The sequence below is a fragment of the Somniosus microcephalus genome, chromosome 13 (assembly GCF_052327205.1).
Source record: "Somniosus microcephalus isolate GS21.2 chromosome 13, FLI_Smic_1.0, whole genome shotgun sequence".
Classification (NCBI taxonomy): domain Eukaryota; kingdom Metazoa; phylum Chordata; class Chondrichthyes; order Squaliformes; family Somniosidae; genus Somniosus; species Somniosus microcephalus.
The window spans coordinates 62,738,974-62,752,135 of NC_140999.1; the positions used below are offsets into that span (position 1 = coordinate 62,738,974).

Genomic DNA, 13,162 nt, shown 5'->3' on the forward strand with positions numbered 1-13,162 from the left:
TCACTTCTGACTTCTGACACCATGTATTGATTTCTATGTGGGTTCAATGACGACACATTCATGAAAGAGACTGTCTTTAATCTAAAGTTTATTCAACTATGTTAACAGCATTACAGGAGACACCATCTTAGAGATCCATCTAAAACGAAACTAAAACTAAACTGTCTCTCTCACATGCCCTCTGCTGGTAAGGCATAAATAATCAAACAGGCAAATATGCTGGTAAGGCATCATAATCAAACAGGCAAATACCATCACTATTTGCTGATATCATTACAGAGGGGGGAGTGGGGTCTCCCGATCATCGCCAGAACACTTACACTGTTTCTCTGGGGTCTCCGCGGATCTTGGACCCAATTTATGATGGATGATCGGGAGACCCCTGGGGAAATTCAACTGCCTGCTGTACAAGTCACTCTGTCACATAACTACATAATCTTTCTGGTTGCCGCTTTAATGTAACATTATTGGCTCTTCCTCAGTTCTGACACACACCTCAGTGTTTTTGTTATTCATGCACAGAGATCAGTAATGGGCTCAAATCGTCGGCGGTAGTTTGGTTAAACAGTAAGTGTCTGAGTTCCCCTTTGCACTGTCTGGCATGGTACTGAGATACAGACCAGGAAGGTCCCAGCTTTGACCCACGGTCTGAGTTTGATAGTATGAGTTGGGACAGTGGCACAGGCACTACTGTTGGCCTCAGCACCCCTGAGCTAATGGCAGAGAGAAACAACCAAGCCGTTTTTCTGATATGTTGACCCTTGGAGCAGGGAAGGTTAAAGGAAGAGTTAATAGAAATGTTCAGTATTATGTAAGGTTTTGATAGAGAAACTGTTTCCATTGGCAGGAGGACCAGTAACCAGAGGACACAGATTTAAGATCATTGGCAAAAGAACAATGACGATAAATGTGTTTTCGCAGCGAGTTCTTAGGATCTGGAATGCGGTTGCCTATCATGTTTGGATAGTGTTACAGGCGGGTTGAAATGTGTTCAAATGGCGCAAAGGATTTAATGAAAGCAAATTAAGTGGTGTACTAAAAATAGCACACCGAGGAGGTGAATGCCAGATGTTTATTTTCCCGCATTGTTACCTTTGGTGTCCCCCCAGGGATCTATCATTGGCCCCTCCTATTTCTCATCTACATGTTGCCCCTTGGTGACATCATCCGAAAACAGTCTCAGTTTCCACATGTACGCTGATGGCACCCAGCTCTTCCTCACTACCACTTCTCTCAACCCCCGCCACGGTCTCTAAATTGACATACTGCTTGTCCGACATCCAGTTCTGGATGAGCAGAAATTATCTCCAATTAAATGTTGGGAAGACCGAAGCCATTGTTTTCAGTCCCCGCCACAAACTGTGTTCCCTAGCCACCGACTCCATCCCTCTCCCTAACATCTGTCTGAGGCTGAACCACACTGCTCACAACCTTGGTGTTATATTTGATCCTGAAATGAGCTTCCGACCACATATCTGCAGCATAACAAAGATCGCCTGTTTCCACCTACATAACATTGCCTGTCTCCGCCCTTGCCTCAGCTCATCCACTGCTGAAACCCTCATTCATGCCTTTGTTACCTCTAGACTTGACTATTCCAACGCACTCCTGTCTGGCCTCCCAAACTCTACCCTACGGAAACTTGAGGTCATCCAAAACTCAGCTGCCCGTGTCCTAACTCGCACCGTCCCATTCACCCATCACCCCTGTGCTCGCTGACCTACACTGGCACCCGGTTAAGCAACGCCTCGATTTTAAAATTCTCATCCTTGTTTTCAAATCCCTGCATGGCCTCGCCCCTCCCTATCGCTGTAACCTCCTTCAGCCCCACAATCCCCCGAGATATCTGCGCTCCTCTAATTCTGCCCTCTTGAGGATCCCTGATTGATTATAATCACTCAACCATCGGTGACCGTGCATTCTGTTGCCTAGGCCCTAAGCTCTGGAATTCCCTGCCTAAACCTCTCCACCTCACTACCTCTCTTTCCTCCTTTAAGACGCTCCTTAAAACCTACATCTTTGACCAAGCTTTTGGTCACCTGCCCTAATTTCTCCTTATGTGGCTCGGTGTCAAATATTTTGTCCTATAATACTCCTGTGAAGCGCCTTGGGACGTTTTACTATGTTAAAGGTGCTAGATAAATACAAGTTGTTGTTGTTCCAGAGAATGCTATTTGGGACAAACCTCATTCTATTTATCTGACGTGTGTATCTGGTTGTAACCTAGGGTTGAATGCGTTACATTTGGCAGCGAAGCACGGGCACCATCAGTGTGTGAAGAGACTTCTCCAGGTATGAGCACTCCGGGATAATCCTTGTTCATATTAAAGAGGCAGTCCAGGGAAACACCACAGCAAACCTGTAATATCTTGTTATTCTGAGATACTCCAATTCCCAAATCACAAGCGAACTTCTGTCCCAGGATGAGTAGAGATCGGAAGGTGCTCTGGATGGAAGGCATCGGCCCACCTTAGACTGGGCCCTAGTAATAACACTGGGAGCTTGCTAAGGACGGCCCATGGTTTATTACCCCATTCACATCCTTCTTTACATTGGATATTCTGGAATTGGTGTGCATTTCAATGCCACTCACCTTTACCTTGTGCCACAATTGTTGCTAAGATCTACCATCTATTGCACACCAACAGACAGGGTCGTGTTGAAAATCTATTGGATGGGTTCTGTTCTTCCTCTATTTGTTTCAGCTCATCCAAAACTCAGCTGCCCATATCCTAACCCGCACCAAGTCCCATTCACCCATCACCCCTGTGCTCACTAACCTACATTGGCTCCTGTCCCGGCAACGCCTCGATTTAAGAATTCTCATCCTTGTGTTCAAATCTCTCCATGGCCTCACCCCTCCCTAACTCTGTAACCTCCTCCAGATCTACAACCTTCCGAGATCTCTGTGCTCCTCCAATTCTGGCCTCTTGCGCATCCATGATTTCCTTCGCTCCACCATTGGCGGCCGTGCCTTCAGCTCCCTCGGCCCTAAACTCTGGAATTCCCTCTCTAAACCTCTCCACCTCTCTCTCGGCCTTTAAGTCGCACTTTAAAACCGACCTCTTTGACCAAGCTTTTGGTCACCTGTCCTAGTATCTCTCTTTGTGGCTCTATATCAAACTTTGTTTGATTACGCTCCTGTGAAGTGCTTTGGGACATTTTACTACGTTAAAGGAGCTATATAAATGTGAGTTGCTTTTGCTGTAGTTCCCACCTTGTGCAGGTATCTCTGTTGGAGACTCAGGAGTCACTTCTTTCATTGTTTGGAGTTTGTACAGATTGGTCTATATAAAGCTCGGAGGGTGATGTGCTGCTCAGTTGGAGTAGTGGATCATCTCCCAATTTTCAATTCCACTGATTTCAAGTGCCTGAGGTGATTCGAGGAGTAGATAGCGAGAACCTATTTCCTTTGATGTGAGAGTCCAGAACAAGGGGGCATAACTTTAACATTAGAGCCAGGCCATTCAGGGGTGATGTCAGGAAGCACTGCTTCACACAAAGGGTCGTGGAAATCTGGAACTCTCTCCCCCAAAAAGCTGTTGAGGCTGAGGGTCAATTGAAAATTTCAAAACTGAGATTGATAGTTTTTTGTTAGGCAAGAGTATTCGTGGATATGGAACCAAGGAAATGGAATGGCTAAATGGAGTTAAGGGCAGATCAGCCAAAATCTAATTGAACGGTGGCACAGGCTCGAGGTGCTGAATGGCCTCATCTTATTCCTATGTAGACATATGGGAATTAAAAATCAAGCCTAGTTCTATAATAGATTATCTGCTCCGATATTTCACCACCCAAGCAGTGAAGGTAAAAATTACCCCCGGGTGTCTATTCTTGATTACTATAGAGACTCCTACACATGTGGGCACCAGGTGAGGTCAGGCCAGAGCTTGGCTCTGACGTTCCTTCCATTTTCACAAGCCTTCCAGCAGTGAAGACTCCTGAATAATGACAACTTGGTCAAGATACAGGAGGGCAACCACCAGCAGCACTGTACCTCAGTGAGGGAGTCAGATCTTGCTGCTTCGTTCGCAATTGCTTGTAGCCACTGAATCTGTGGCTGACTTGGAGTGCAGCAGTCTGGACGACCAGTCTAGATGGATGTGGGCTTTGTACAGTCCGGGAGAGTCTGGGGCTGACTCCCTTACTTGTTTGCACAGAGGACGCGCAATTGGCCCAACCTGGCTGATGCCCTGGAAGTGCTACTTTCAATGTGCTGTTTCCAAGCCATATACCAAGTGTACAGAACACTGGGTCCCATGCTCACAGTGCCAAACCTTTACAGGGGTCACAGAGACTGTAAGAGCCTGATATTACTGTTAGATGGATGAACACCTGCATATCAGGAACACACAGAGGAATGGCATAGGAATAGATTCTTGTCAGGGTACACAAGGCATTCATTGGCACAATCCAGAGCACAACACCAAGGTGTAGCAGGATATTAAAACAAAGGGGCATAGGTTCAAACTAGTGGAAGGAGCAGCTTAGGATCACTGTTGTTGTGATCTGGAATGCACTGCCTGAAAGGGTGAAAGCTAATTTAATAATAACTTTCAAAAGGGAATTGGATAAATATTTGAAAAAAAAAATGCAGGGCTCTGGGGAAAGAGCAAGGGGAGTGGGACTAATTGGATCGCTCTTCCAAAGAGCCAGCACAGGCACGATGGGCTGAATGGCCTCCTTCTGTGCTATAAGATTCGATGAATGTAACTAAATTTAAAGTGATCCGTCATTTCTCGTAGATAGATATTAGAAATATATAAACTTCTTTATGGTTCAAAATGATGAAACTCCCTATTCGTTTCAATGGATCTTGTCAGCACATTCAAGGAGGACTTTGGCAGGGATCGTGTTTGAGGAGTATGAAAGATGGAACCGTTTGGGCGGCAATTTTGACTTTGGGCGTACGTCGGTGGGGGTGGGGTGGGGCGAGTGGTGGGGGTGTGACTGTGCCACCTGTGCGATGTCCTGGGCGAGAGGGCCTGAGTTATTTACAATGCCAGGCCACATCTGCATAATAGCCACGGGCCACTTGCTGGTCGGGGGAGGGGCAGGAAATCCCACGGCTCCACCGTGGAGCCCAGCAGGAAATTTCAATGTTAAAGTGAAGGGGGGAGGCAATTGCGTTGTGGGGGTGCGGGGTGGGGTGGGTGGGGGCGGCGGGTGAAGGGGGGGTTGCGGCAGGTGGGCACACCGGAATATTTTTGTGTGGCCAGGAGGGAGGCAATCATACCACAATAGAGATTAGAGAACATTAAAGGAATGGAATTGCTGGAGGAGAGCAAACTGAATGGAAGAAGTGGTGAAAAGGGAGGAAAGAGAGTAAGAGTTAGGAGGGGCTTTTCCGAGTGGTTGAGAGTGGATGGCGGTGTCTAGGGTTCAGTTCTAGGGCCGCTTCGCTTCACTGTGTATATCAATGATTTAGATACAGGACGAGAGGGAGTGGTTTGGAAATTTGCAGATGATACCAAAATAGGAGGGATAGTTAACTCTTTAGAAGACCAAAGGAAGCTGTAAGGGATATCGATAAGATGGGGGAATGGCTTAAAAAGTGACAGATGGAAGTCAATGTCAGTAAGTGTGACGTGATATATTTTTGGTAAAATAAACAGCAGTAATGATACTCTGAATGGAAGTAGGCTCGACGCTGTGGAAGAGCAGAGCGAGTTCACGATCCAGGTTCCCAGGATATTAAAGGCAGCACCTCGGCTTGATCAGGCCATAAAAAAAATAATAGAATTCTAGGTTTTATCTCAAGAGGCATAGAATATAAAAGCCAATGCTGAGCCGATATAAAACCTTAGTAAGACCTCAGTTAGAGGACTGTGCGCAGTATTGGGCTCCGCACTACAGGAAAGATATTGAGGCTTTAGAGAGGGTACAGCTCAGATTCACTGGGATTCTGCCTGGGATAAGTAAATTCAAATACAAAGAAAGACTTGAAAAATGGAGGCTGTTTTCATTAGAATAACACAGATTAGGGGACGATACGATAGAAGTATTTAAAATTATGAATGGATGCGACAGGGTAGATAGAAGCAGACTGTTTCCAGTAGTTGAGGCGTCCAGAAAGAGGATCATTTATCCCTCAACCAACATCACTAAATCATATGATCTGGTCATTATCACATTGTTGTTTGTGGGAGCTTGCTGTGTGCAAATTGGGAGCCGTGTTTCCTACATTACAGCAGTGACTACACTTCAAAAGTACTTCATTAACTGTAAAGTGTTTTGGGACATCCTGAGGTAATGGAAGGTGCGATATAAATGCAAGTCTTTCTTTCTTTAGGAAAAATGCCCAGTGAATGCAGTTGACAGTTATGGGAGGATCGCGTTACATCATGCAGGTCAGTGCCTTTCAAAGCTGCCATCCTTTCTGTCTGCCAGTCTGAATGTATTGGCAGTGAGCCTGCGGCACGACACGTTTAATAATAGTGACCGCGGAGTCCCCTGGAACGTAGCACAAGGGCTATGCCTCACACCTGACATTCTCTGCTTGGGGGGTCAGCCGAGGGCAGGGCAGAGAGGCACCATCACTCTGGGCCGTTCCTGCTCTCTTGCTAATGGTCAGCTAGCAGCACCAGGCAAGTGGAGCAGGCCGTACAGCCTACTGTCTGAGCTGGAAACCATGCAGAGGGAAAAGGGGGTGGAAATTCGCCTGAGCATGTTTTCGGGCCCAGACCCGGGTCTCCGCAGGGAGCGATCACCCCAACCGGGAGGCCCAAGACCACCCTGCAATTGGACCTCAGGCCTCATTAATATTTTGGAGAGGATGAATGTTGGGCTGCTTGTCTCACCAGCAGCAGCTCGACGGTAAGTCCTGGGAGGGTGGCTGGTTTTTGGCGGCAATGAGGATGGGGAGTGGGGGGTGGCGCAATGACTGTATCAGGATCAGGATCAATCCTCCTGTACCAGGATCAGGATCAGGATCAATCCTCCTGTATAATAACAACAACAAGCCGTCTGACAATTTAGAGACCGTGGAGGGGTCGAGAGAAATGGTAGTGAGGTACAGCTGGGTGTCGTCAGCGTACATGTGGAAACATGCGGTGTTTTCCGATGATGTCGCCAAGGGGCAACATGTAGATGAGAAATAGGAGGGGCCAAGGATAGATCCTTGGGGGCACCAGAGGTAACGATGCGGGGCGGGAAGAGAAGCCGTTGCTGGTGATTCTCTGGCTACGATTAGATAGACAAGAATGGAACCAGGCAAGTGCAGTCCCACCCAGCTGGACGATGGTGGAGAGGCGTTGGAGAAGGATGGAGTGGTCAAGGCTGCAGACAGGTCAAGAAGGATGAGGAGGGATAGAGGGATAGTTTACCTCTGTCACAGTCACAAAGGATGTCATTTGTGACTTTGATGGGAGTCGCTTCGGTACTGTGGTAGGGGCGGAAACCTGATTGGAGGGATTCAAACATGGAGTTGCGGGAAAGCTGGGCACGGATTTGGGAGGTGACAACATGTTCAAGGACTTTGGAGAGGAAAGGGTGGTTGGAGATGGGGCGGCAGTTTGCAAGGACAGAGGGGTCAAGGGTTGGTTGTTTGAGGAGAGAATCAGGATCAGGATCAATCCTCCCGGAACAGGATCAGGATCAATCCTCCTGGATCAGGATCAGGATCAATCCTCCTGGACCAGGATCAGGATCAATACTCCTGGATTAGGATCAGAATCAATCCTCCTGGACCAGGATCAGGATCAATCCTCCTGGATCAGGATCCGGATCAATCCTTTGGATCAGGATCAATCCTCTTGGATCAGGATCAATCCTCTTGGATCAGGATCAGTATCAGGATCAATCCTCCTGGACCAGGATCAGGACCAATCCTCCTGGACCAGGATCAGGATCAATCCTCCTGGATCAGGATCAGGACAGATCCATTTCCCGTTCATTCAAACAACTGTAATAAAAGACAGTGAAGTCCTTTCTGCCACTCACACGCATTATTAAGGGGAGATGTTTCAGTTCAGGTTCACTGTGATCATGTTAAGTGTAACCATGTTCTCTGTGCTAACAAGATCCTCTTCGTTTTCCTCTCTCTTGTTGCAGCTACAAGTGGGAGTTTTTGCTGTGTTCAGACACTGTGCGATTTCAAGGGCCCTTTAAATGTGCGCGATGAGGTAAGTGACGTTTCTTACCTGCCCTCTGCGGATTGATTGAGAGGCAGATTGTGTGAAACTGATGGTCAGTTCCTTCTGTTTATTAGTATTGGGTTAACAACTGCATTAAAATAGTGCAGCGAGGAATTCAAATCTCCAGACTGAAAATGTGTGAAAAGACTTTCAAATCTGAAAACTAGGGATTTAAAACTCCCTCATTAAGGGGAGTCATTATCTTGGATTGGTGACTTATCTAACAGACATGCGAATGGAGACGCCATGATGGCATCACGTGACCGATGGTGCAAGGGTTAATTCTGGTTATTTAAACCAGCGATGGATGCGTGTCTGAGACCCTTACCCAGTTATCTGTGCTGCAGGTGCTAATAACCTGTGGGGCCAGTGCCCTGATGACCCACGTGTGTAAGTGCCGTGATCGAGCGCGCTCGGAATCTCCGGCCCCCATCCCAGCAAGTACATGGGGTCAGTGGGGAAAGTGCCATATCCCTGGCGGGGAGCTTCTCACGATTAAGGTAGTGTCCTGGGCAGGTGCCAGTCGGGAGAGACTGGGATTCTCAGTGGATATCTGCTCCGCTTGCTGGGAGAAGCCCCGAGCCTTCCTGAAAACATTTGGAACGTTTATAAGGGGGGGTCGGAAAATACTTCCAAATGTTTCAACCTCTTCAGCGATCCACTGCCATGTTCCTGGGCCTCACTTTGCCAGCTGGTATTCCTGGGTGTACCAGCCTTCCAGTGGATGCCCAGACTGGGGACTGTGAAACTCCTGGGCTGGGAGGCCTCCTACCCTGACCGTGACCTCTCCGATGCCGGTCTCCTTGTTTGGAGCCCATGTAAATTGAAGGAATGGGCGGGACCTGGCAACACGGAGCCCTGGTCCATGATCGAGTCCTCCTCTCAGGTGTATGGTGGGAATGCACTGCAAGGACAGTGGATTTTTGGCCTTACTTGGCTGCCCAAAAAGTTGAGGATCTAGCAGGAGCTGTACCTGGCTGCTCCAACAACCGAGGCCGACAGCTCCCCGTGATGGTGCCACTTTAACAGTTCCTCTTTATAAAACACCCTTTGGGTGGCTGCAGGATGCTCAAAGAAGTTGTAATCCATTCCTGATGTGACAGGAGGGCCAAATTCTCCACAAAGTGTCAGTTCTGGCTGTCCCTAACAGTTCTAAAACATAACAAACTCACAAAAGATGAGAAATGCCAAAATGTGTAAAGTTTAGAATTACTCCCCTTCAAATCCTTCCGTTTGTAATGTCCCAGCTTTGCAGACTGTAGTGTCCGCGTATCAATAACACACGGACTGCAGGAGAACGGTAATAACAGGTGTTTACTGAACAGAGGGTATGCTGGAACTGAAAGTACAGAAGCCTGCTACGGCTTTATATACAGGTGTGGTCACTGCCGGTACTACAGTATAAAAGCAGTTCTCTCTCAAAGGTACATACACAACAATTCCTCCCCTTTTAGATAAACAGTACATAACATTCATTTAACAATTAAATAATAACTAATTACAATTACAATTTTTTTCTGTACTATATACATCAACTGAAGTAATCATTTATAAGTTCAGTCTTTGAGGCGGCTTCCTGATCCTGTCTGGATAGCGCCTTTCTCGAATATCCTGTTCTTGCGGCGGAGTCGATTCTGGCTCATTGTCATTGGTTGGTTCGTCAGCTTCCAATACCACTGATTCTGAGGTAGACGCAATCTGTACTTCGGGTTCATCACCAGGTGCGCATGCTCGTGGTATGGGTTTGACTTGTTCCTGTGACTCTAGAATCTGGTCAGCATGGCGTCTCACGATGCTCTCTCCAACGTCCACTGTGTACATCAGTGGTCCCTGCTGTGTGCATATCATTCCTGGCTGCCATTTTTCTGTTCGGTAGTCGCGGGCCAAGACTGGTTGCCCTATCTTGAAGCTCCTGGTTGTCTTCTCATTGATGTGCTGGAATTGCTTATCCTCAACATCTCGTCTTATGTTTGGCTTGAGCAAATCCAGGCGACATCTTAACCTTCGGTTAAAGAACATTATGGCTGGAGCTTGGTTGGTGACTGCATGTGTCGCATTCCAGTAAGCAAACAAGAAATTATCCACCTTGTGTTGTAGTGGTATGTTGTCGTTATACATCGCCTTTATTGCTTTTTTAAAGGTCTGAACAAACCTCTCAGCCAATCCATTTGTGGCTGGATGATATGGAGCAGATGTGTAATGTTTCACCCCATTATTCCTCAAAAACCTCCGGAAATCCTCGGACACAAACTGTGGTCCATTGTCGGAGCAAATCTGTTCTGGCAAGCCATTCCTGGCGAAGATGGTCCGTAGGACTGCAATAGTTTTCTCCGTGGTGGTGGAGGACATTTTTATGACGTCTGGCCATTTCGAATGTACATCCACGGCGATTAAAAACATTGAGTCCATAAATGGACCAGCAAAATCAATGTGTACCCGTTGCCATGGAGATGAGGCCCACTCCCATGGGTGTAGCGGGGCCTGTGGTGGAGCGTTTTGGACTTTCTGGCATCCTGTGCATCTCTTGGTCATATCCTCGATTTCTTTATCGATTCCCAGCCACCACACAAACGCCCTGGCTAGGCTCTTCATTTTTACCCCGCCCAGATGACCCTCATGAAGCTCATTGAACACTCTATCTCTCAACTTGGGTGGAATTACCACTCGGGATCCACACATCAAGGTCCCCTGGCACACTGACAGCTGTTCTCTCCTTGGCGAGAATGCTGGCAACAGTGAGTCGCCATGTGCTGGCCATCCCTTCACCGTCAAATCGTAGACCCGAGAGAGTGTTGGGTCATTTCGGGTTTCCTTCTCTATACTTGAGTTTGTAACAGGTAGACATTCGACTATGGTCGAATGGAATATCTCAACAGGGTCCACTGCAGGTGCTTCCTCCACCGTAGGCAAAGGCAGGCGCGACAGCCCATCAGCGTTTCCATGCTGTTTCGTACCCTTGTACTCTATGTCGTATTGATGTGCCCCTAGAAAAAGGGACCATCTTTGCAGCCGTTGCGCCGTCATCACCGGAACGCCCTTCTTTGGGTTAAAAATGGAGACAAGAGGCTGGTGATCAATCAGTAGGGTGAATTTCTGCTCATGCAGATAGAGATTGAACTTCTTCACCCCCCACACCAGGCTGAGGGCCTCCCTGTCAATCTGGGCGTAGTTACGCTTGGCTGAGGTTAACGAGCGCGACGCAAAGGCTATTGGCCTCTCTGAACCGTCAAGGAATTTGTGTGACAGCACCGCTCCAATGCAGTAGGGAGACACATCACATGCCAACTGAATCGGTAGTGTTGGATTGTAGTGGGCCAATACTTCTTTTGAAGTGATTAGGCATTTACATTTCTGAAAGGCACGCTTACATTCATCACTCCATTTCCATGCTACTCCAGTTTGCAGCAGGGTGTTCAGTGGGTGCAGAATTGTAGATAAATTTGGCAAGAACTTATGGTAGTAGTTCACCAACCCGAGGAACGACCTCAGTTGCGACACATTTTCTGGTGCTGGAGCCTTGACTACTGCCTCAATCTTGTCTGGGGACTTATGTAACTCCTCTTCATCAATCATGTGGCCACAATACGAGATTTGCTTCCTGAAAAACTCGCATTTGGGGTGGTTGGCTCGTAGCCCATATTCTTGTAATCTAGTGAGCACCTGCTCCAGGTTGGCAAGGTGTTCACTGTCATTTTCGCCCGTAACCAGGATGTCGTCCAAATAACACTGGGTCCCCGGGATCCCTTGCAGGACTTGTTCCATCGCCCTCTGCCAAATAGCCGGAGCTGATGCTACCCCGAATACCAGTCGGTTGTACTGGTAAAGACCTTTGTGAGTGTTTATCGTGAGGTATTTTCTAGATGCTTCTTCTACCTCCATTTGTAGATACGCTTGGGCCAGATCAATCTTCGTAAAGCGTTTCCCTCCAGATAGTGAGGCGAAAATATCTTCTATCTGCGGAAGTGGATATTGTACTGTGTGCAGGACTGGGTTCACAGTTACCTTAAAGTCCCCACAGATGCGAACCTTCTTCGGCTCCTCAGGCGTGCTGCTCAATGATTTATTCATTACAGGAACGATGGGTGTGGCCCACTCGCTCTAGTCCACCTTGGACAGCACACCCGAACGCTCCAGACTCTCCAGCTCTGCTTCGACGGCTGGGCGGATCGCGTACGGTACCGGTCTGGCCTTAAAAAATTTTGGGTTTTCGTTATCTTCAATTTTTATCGTTGCCGTTACTCCTTTTAGAGTCCCAAGTCCTTGCTGGAACATCTCTTTCGCGTCAGTTAGAATTTTTGACAGTCGTCCAGGTGTGACGTCGTCACCCTTTTTGTCAGCCACAGTTAGCGCCTGAATGGAATGCCAATCCAATTGTATTTTTCGGATCCATTCACGTTCCAATAATGGTGGTCCTCCATCTTGTAGTATATATAGATACAGTTTCTGTGTTTCCTTGCCGTTGTATTTAACGGGCACCCTTATTTTTCCTCTGGGGTAGACTTTTTGCCCCGTATATGTCTTCAATACAATGGACGTGTCCTTCAAGGGTATGTGTGAGAATAGCCGCTCATAGTCTCGTCGATTCATGACTGTTAGGGCTGATCCTGTGTCCAATTCCATCTTTACTTGGGACCCTGCTATCATGAGGGTGACCCAAATGGTTCGGTGATCCTCCTTTGCGATCACGTTGTGTAACTTTAGACAACTTAGTCTCCTGCTCCCAGAGTCATTATCACTCTCCTGATCTTCTGAACTACTGTCTGTCATTTTTTTTACTTTCTTGTACTTTTCCTTAGTAGTTCTTTTAGTGTTGGTTTTCTTTCCCGACCTGCAGACTCGTGCTATGTGTCCCACTTTTCCACATTGCCTGCATACTTTGTCCTTAAACCAGCAGTCCTTCTGGTCATGGGTTGTTCTGCCGCAGCGATAGCACTTTTCTGCTCCATATGCCATTTCGTTGGTGCTATATTCTTGCGGTTTCTGTTGTATTTCCGCAGCTCCCCGTGCTGCTGCTTCGTAGGATACTG

The 13,162-nt window shown here is 47.5% G+C and overlaps 1 protein-coding gene across 1 annotated transcript in view; it reads left to right on the top strand.

Annotated features, from left to right (window-relative positions):
* The window catches only part of ankrd24 (ankyrin repeat domain 24), a 151,693-nt gene that overhangs the window by 14,998 nt on the left and 123,533 nt on the right, over positions 1-13,162 (top strand). Inside the window, exons 4-6 of the mRNA XM_086004969.1 lie at positions 2,228-2,292; positions 6,293-6,350; positions 8,053-8,123. Of these exons, the coding sequence (XP_085861095.1) occupies positions 2,228-2,292; positions 6,293-6,350; positions 8,053-8,123 (194 nt within the window). The remainder of the gene's footprint in view (positions 1-2,227; positions 2,293-6,292; positions 6,351-8,052; positions 8,124-13,162) is intronic.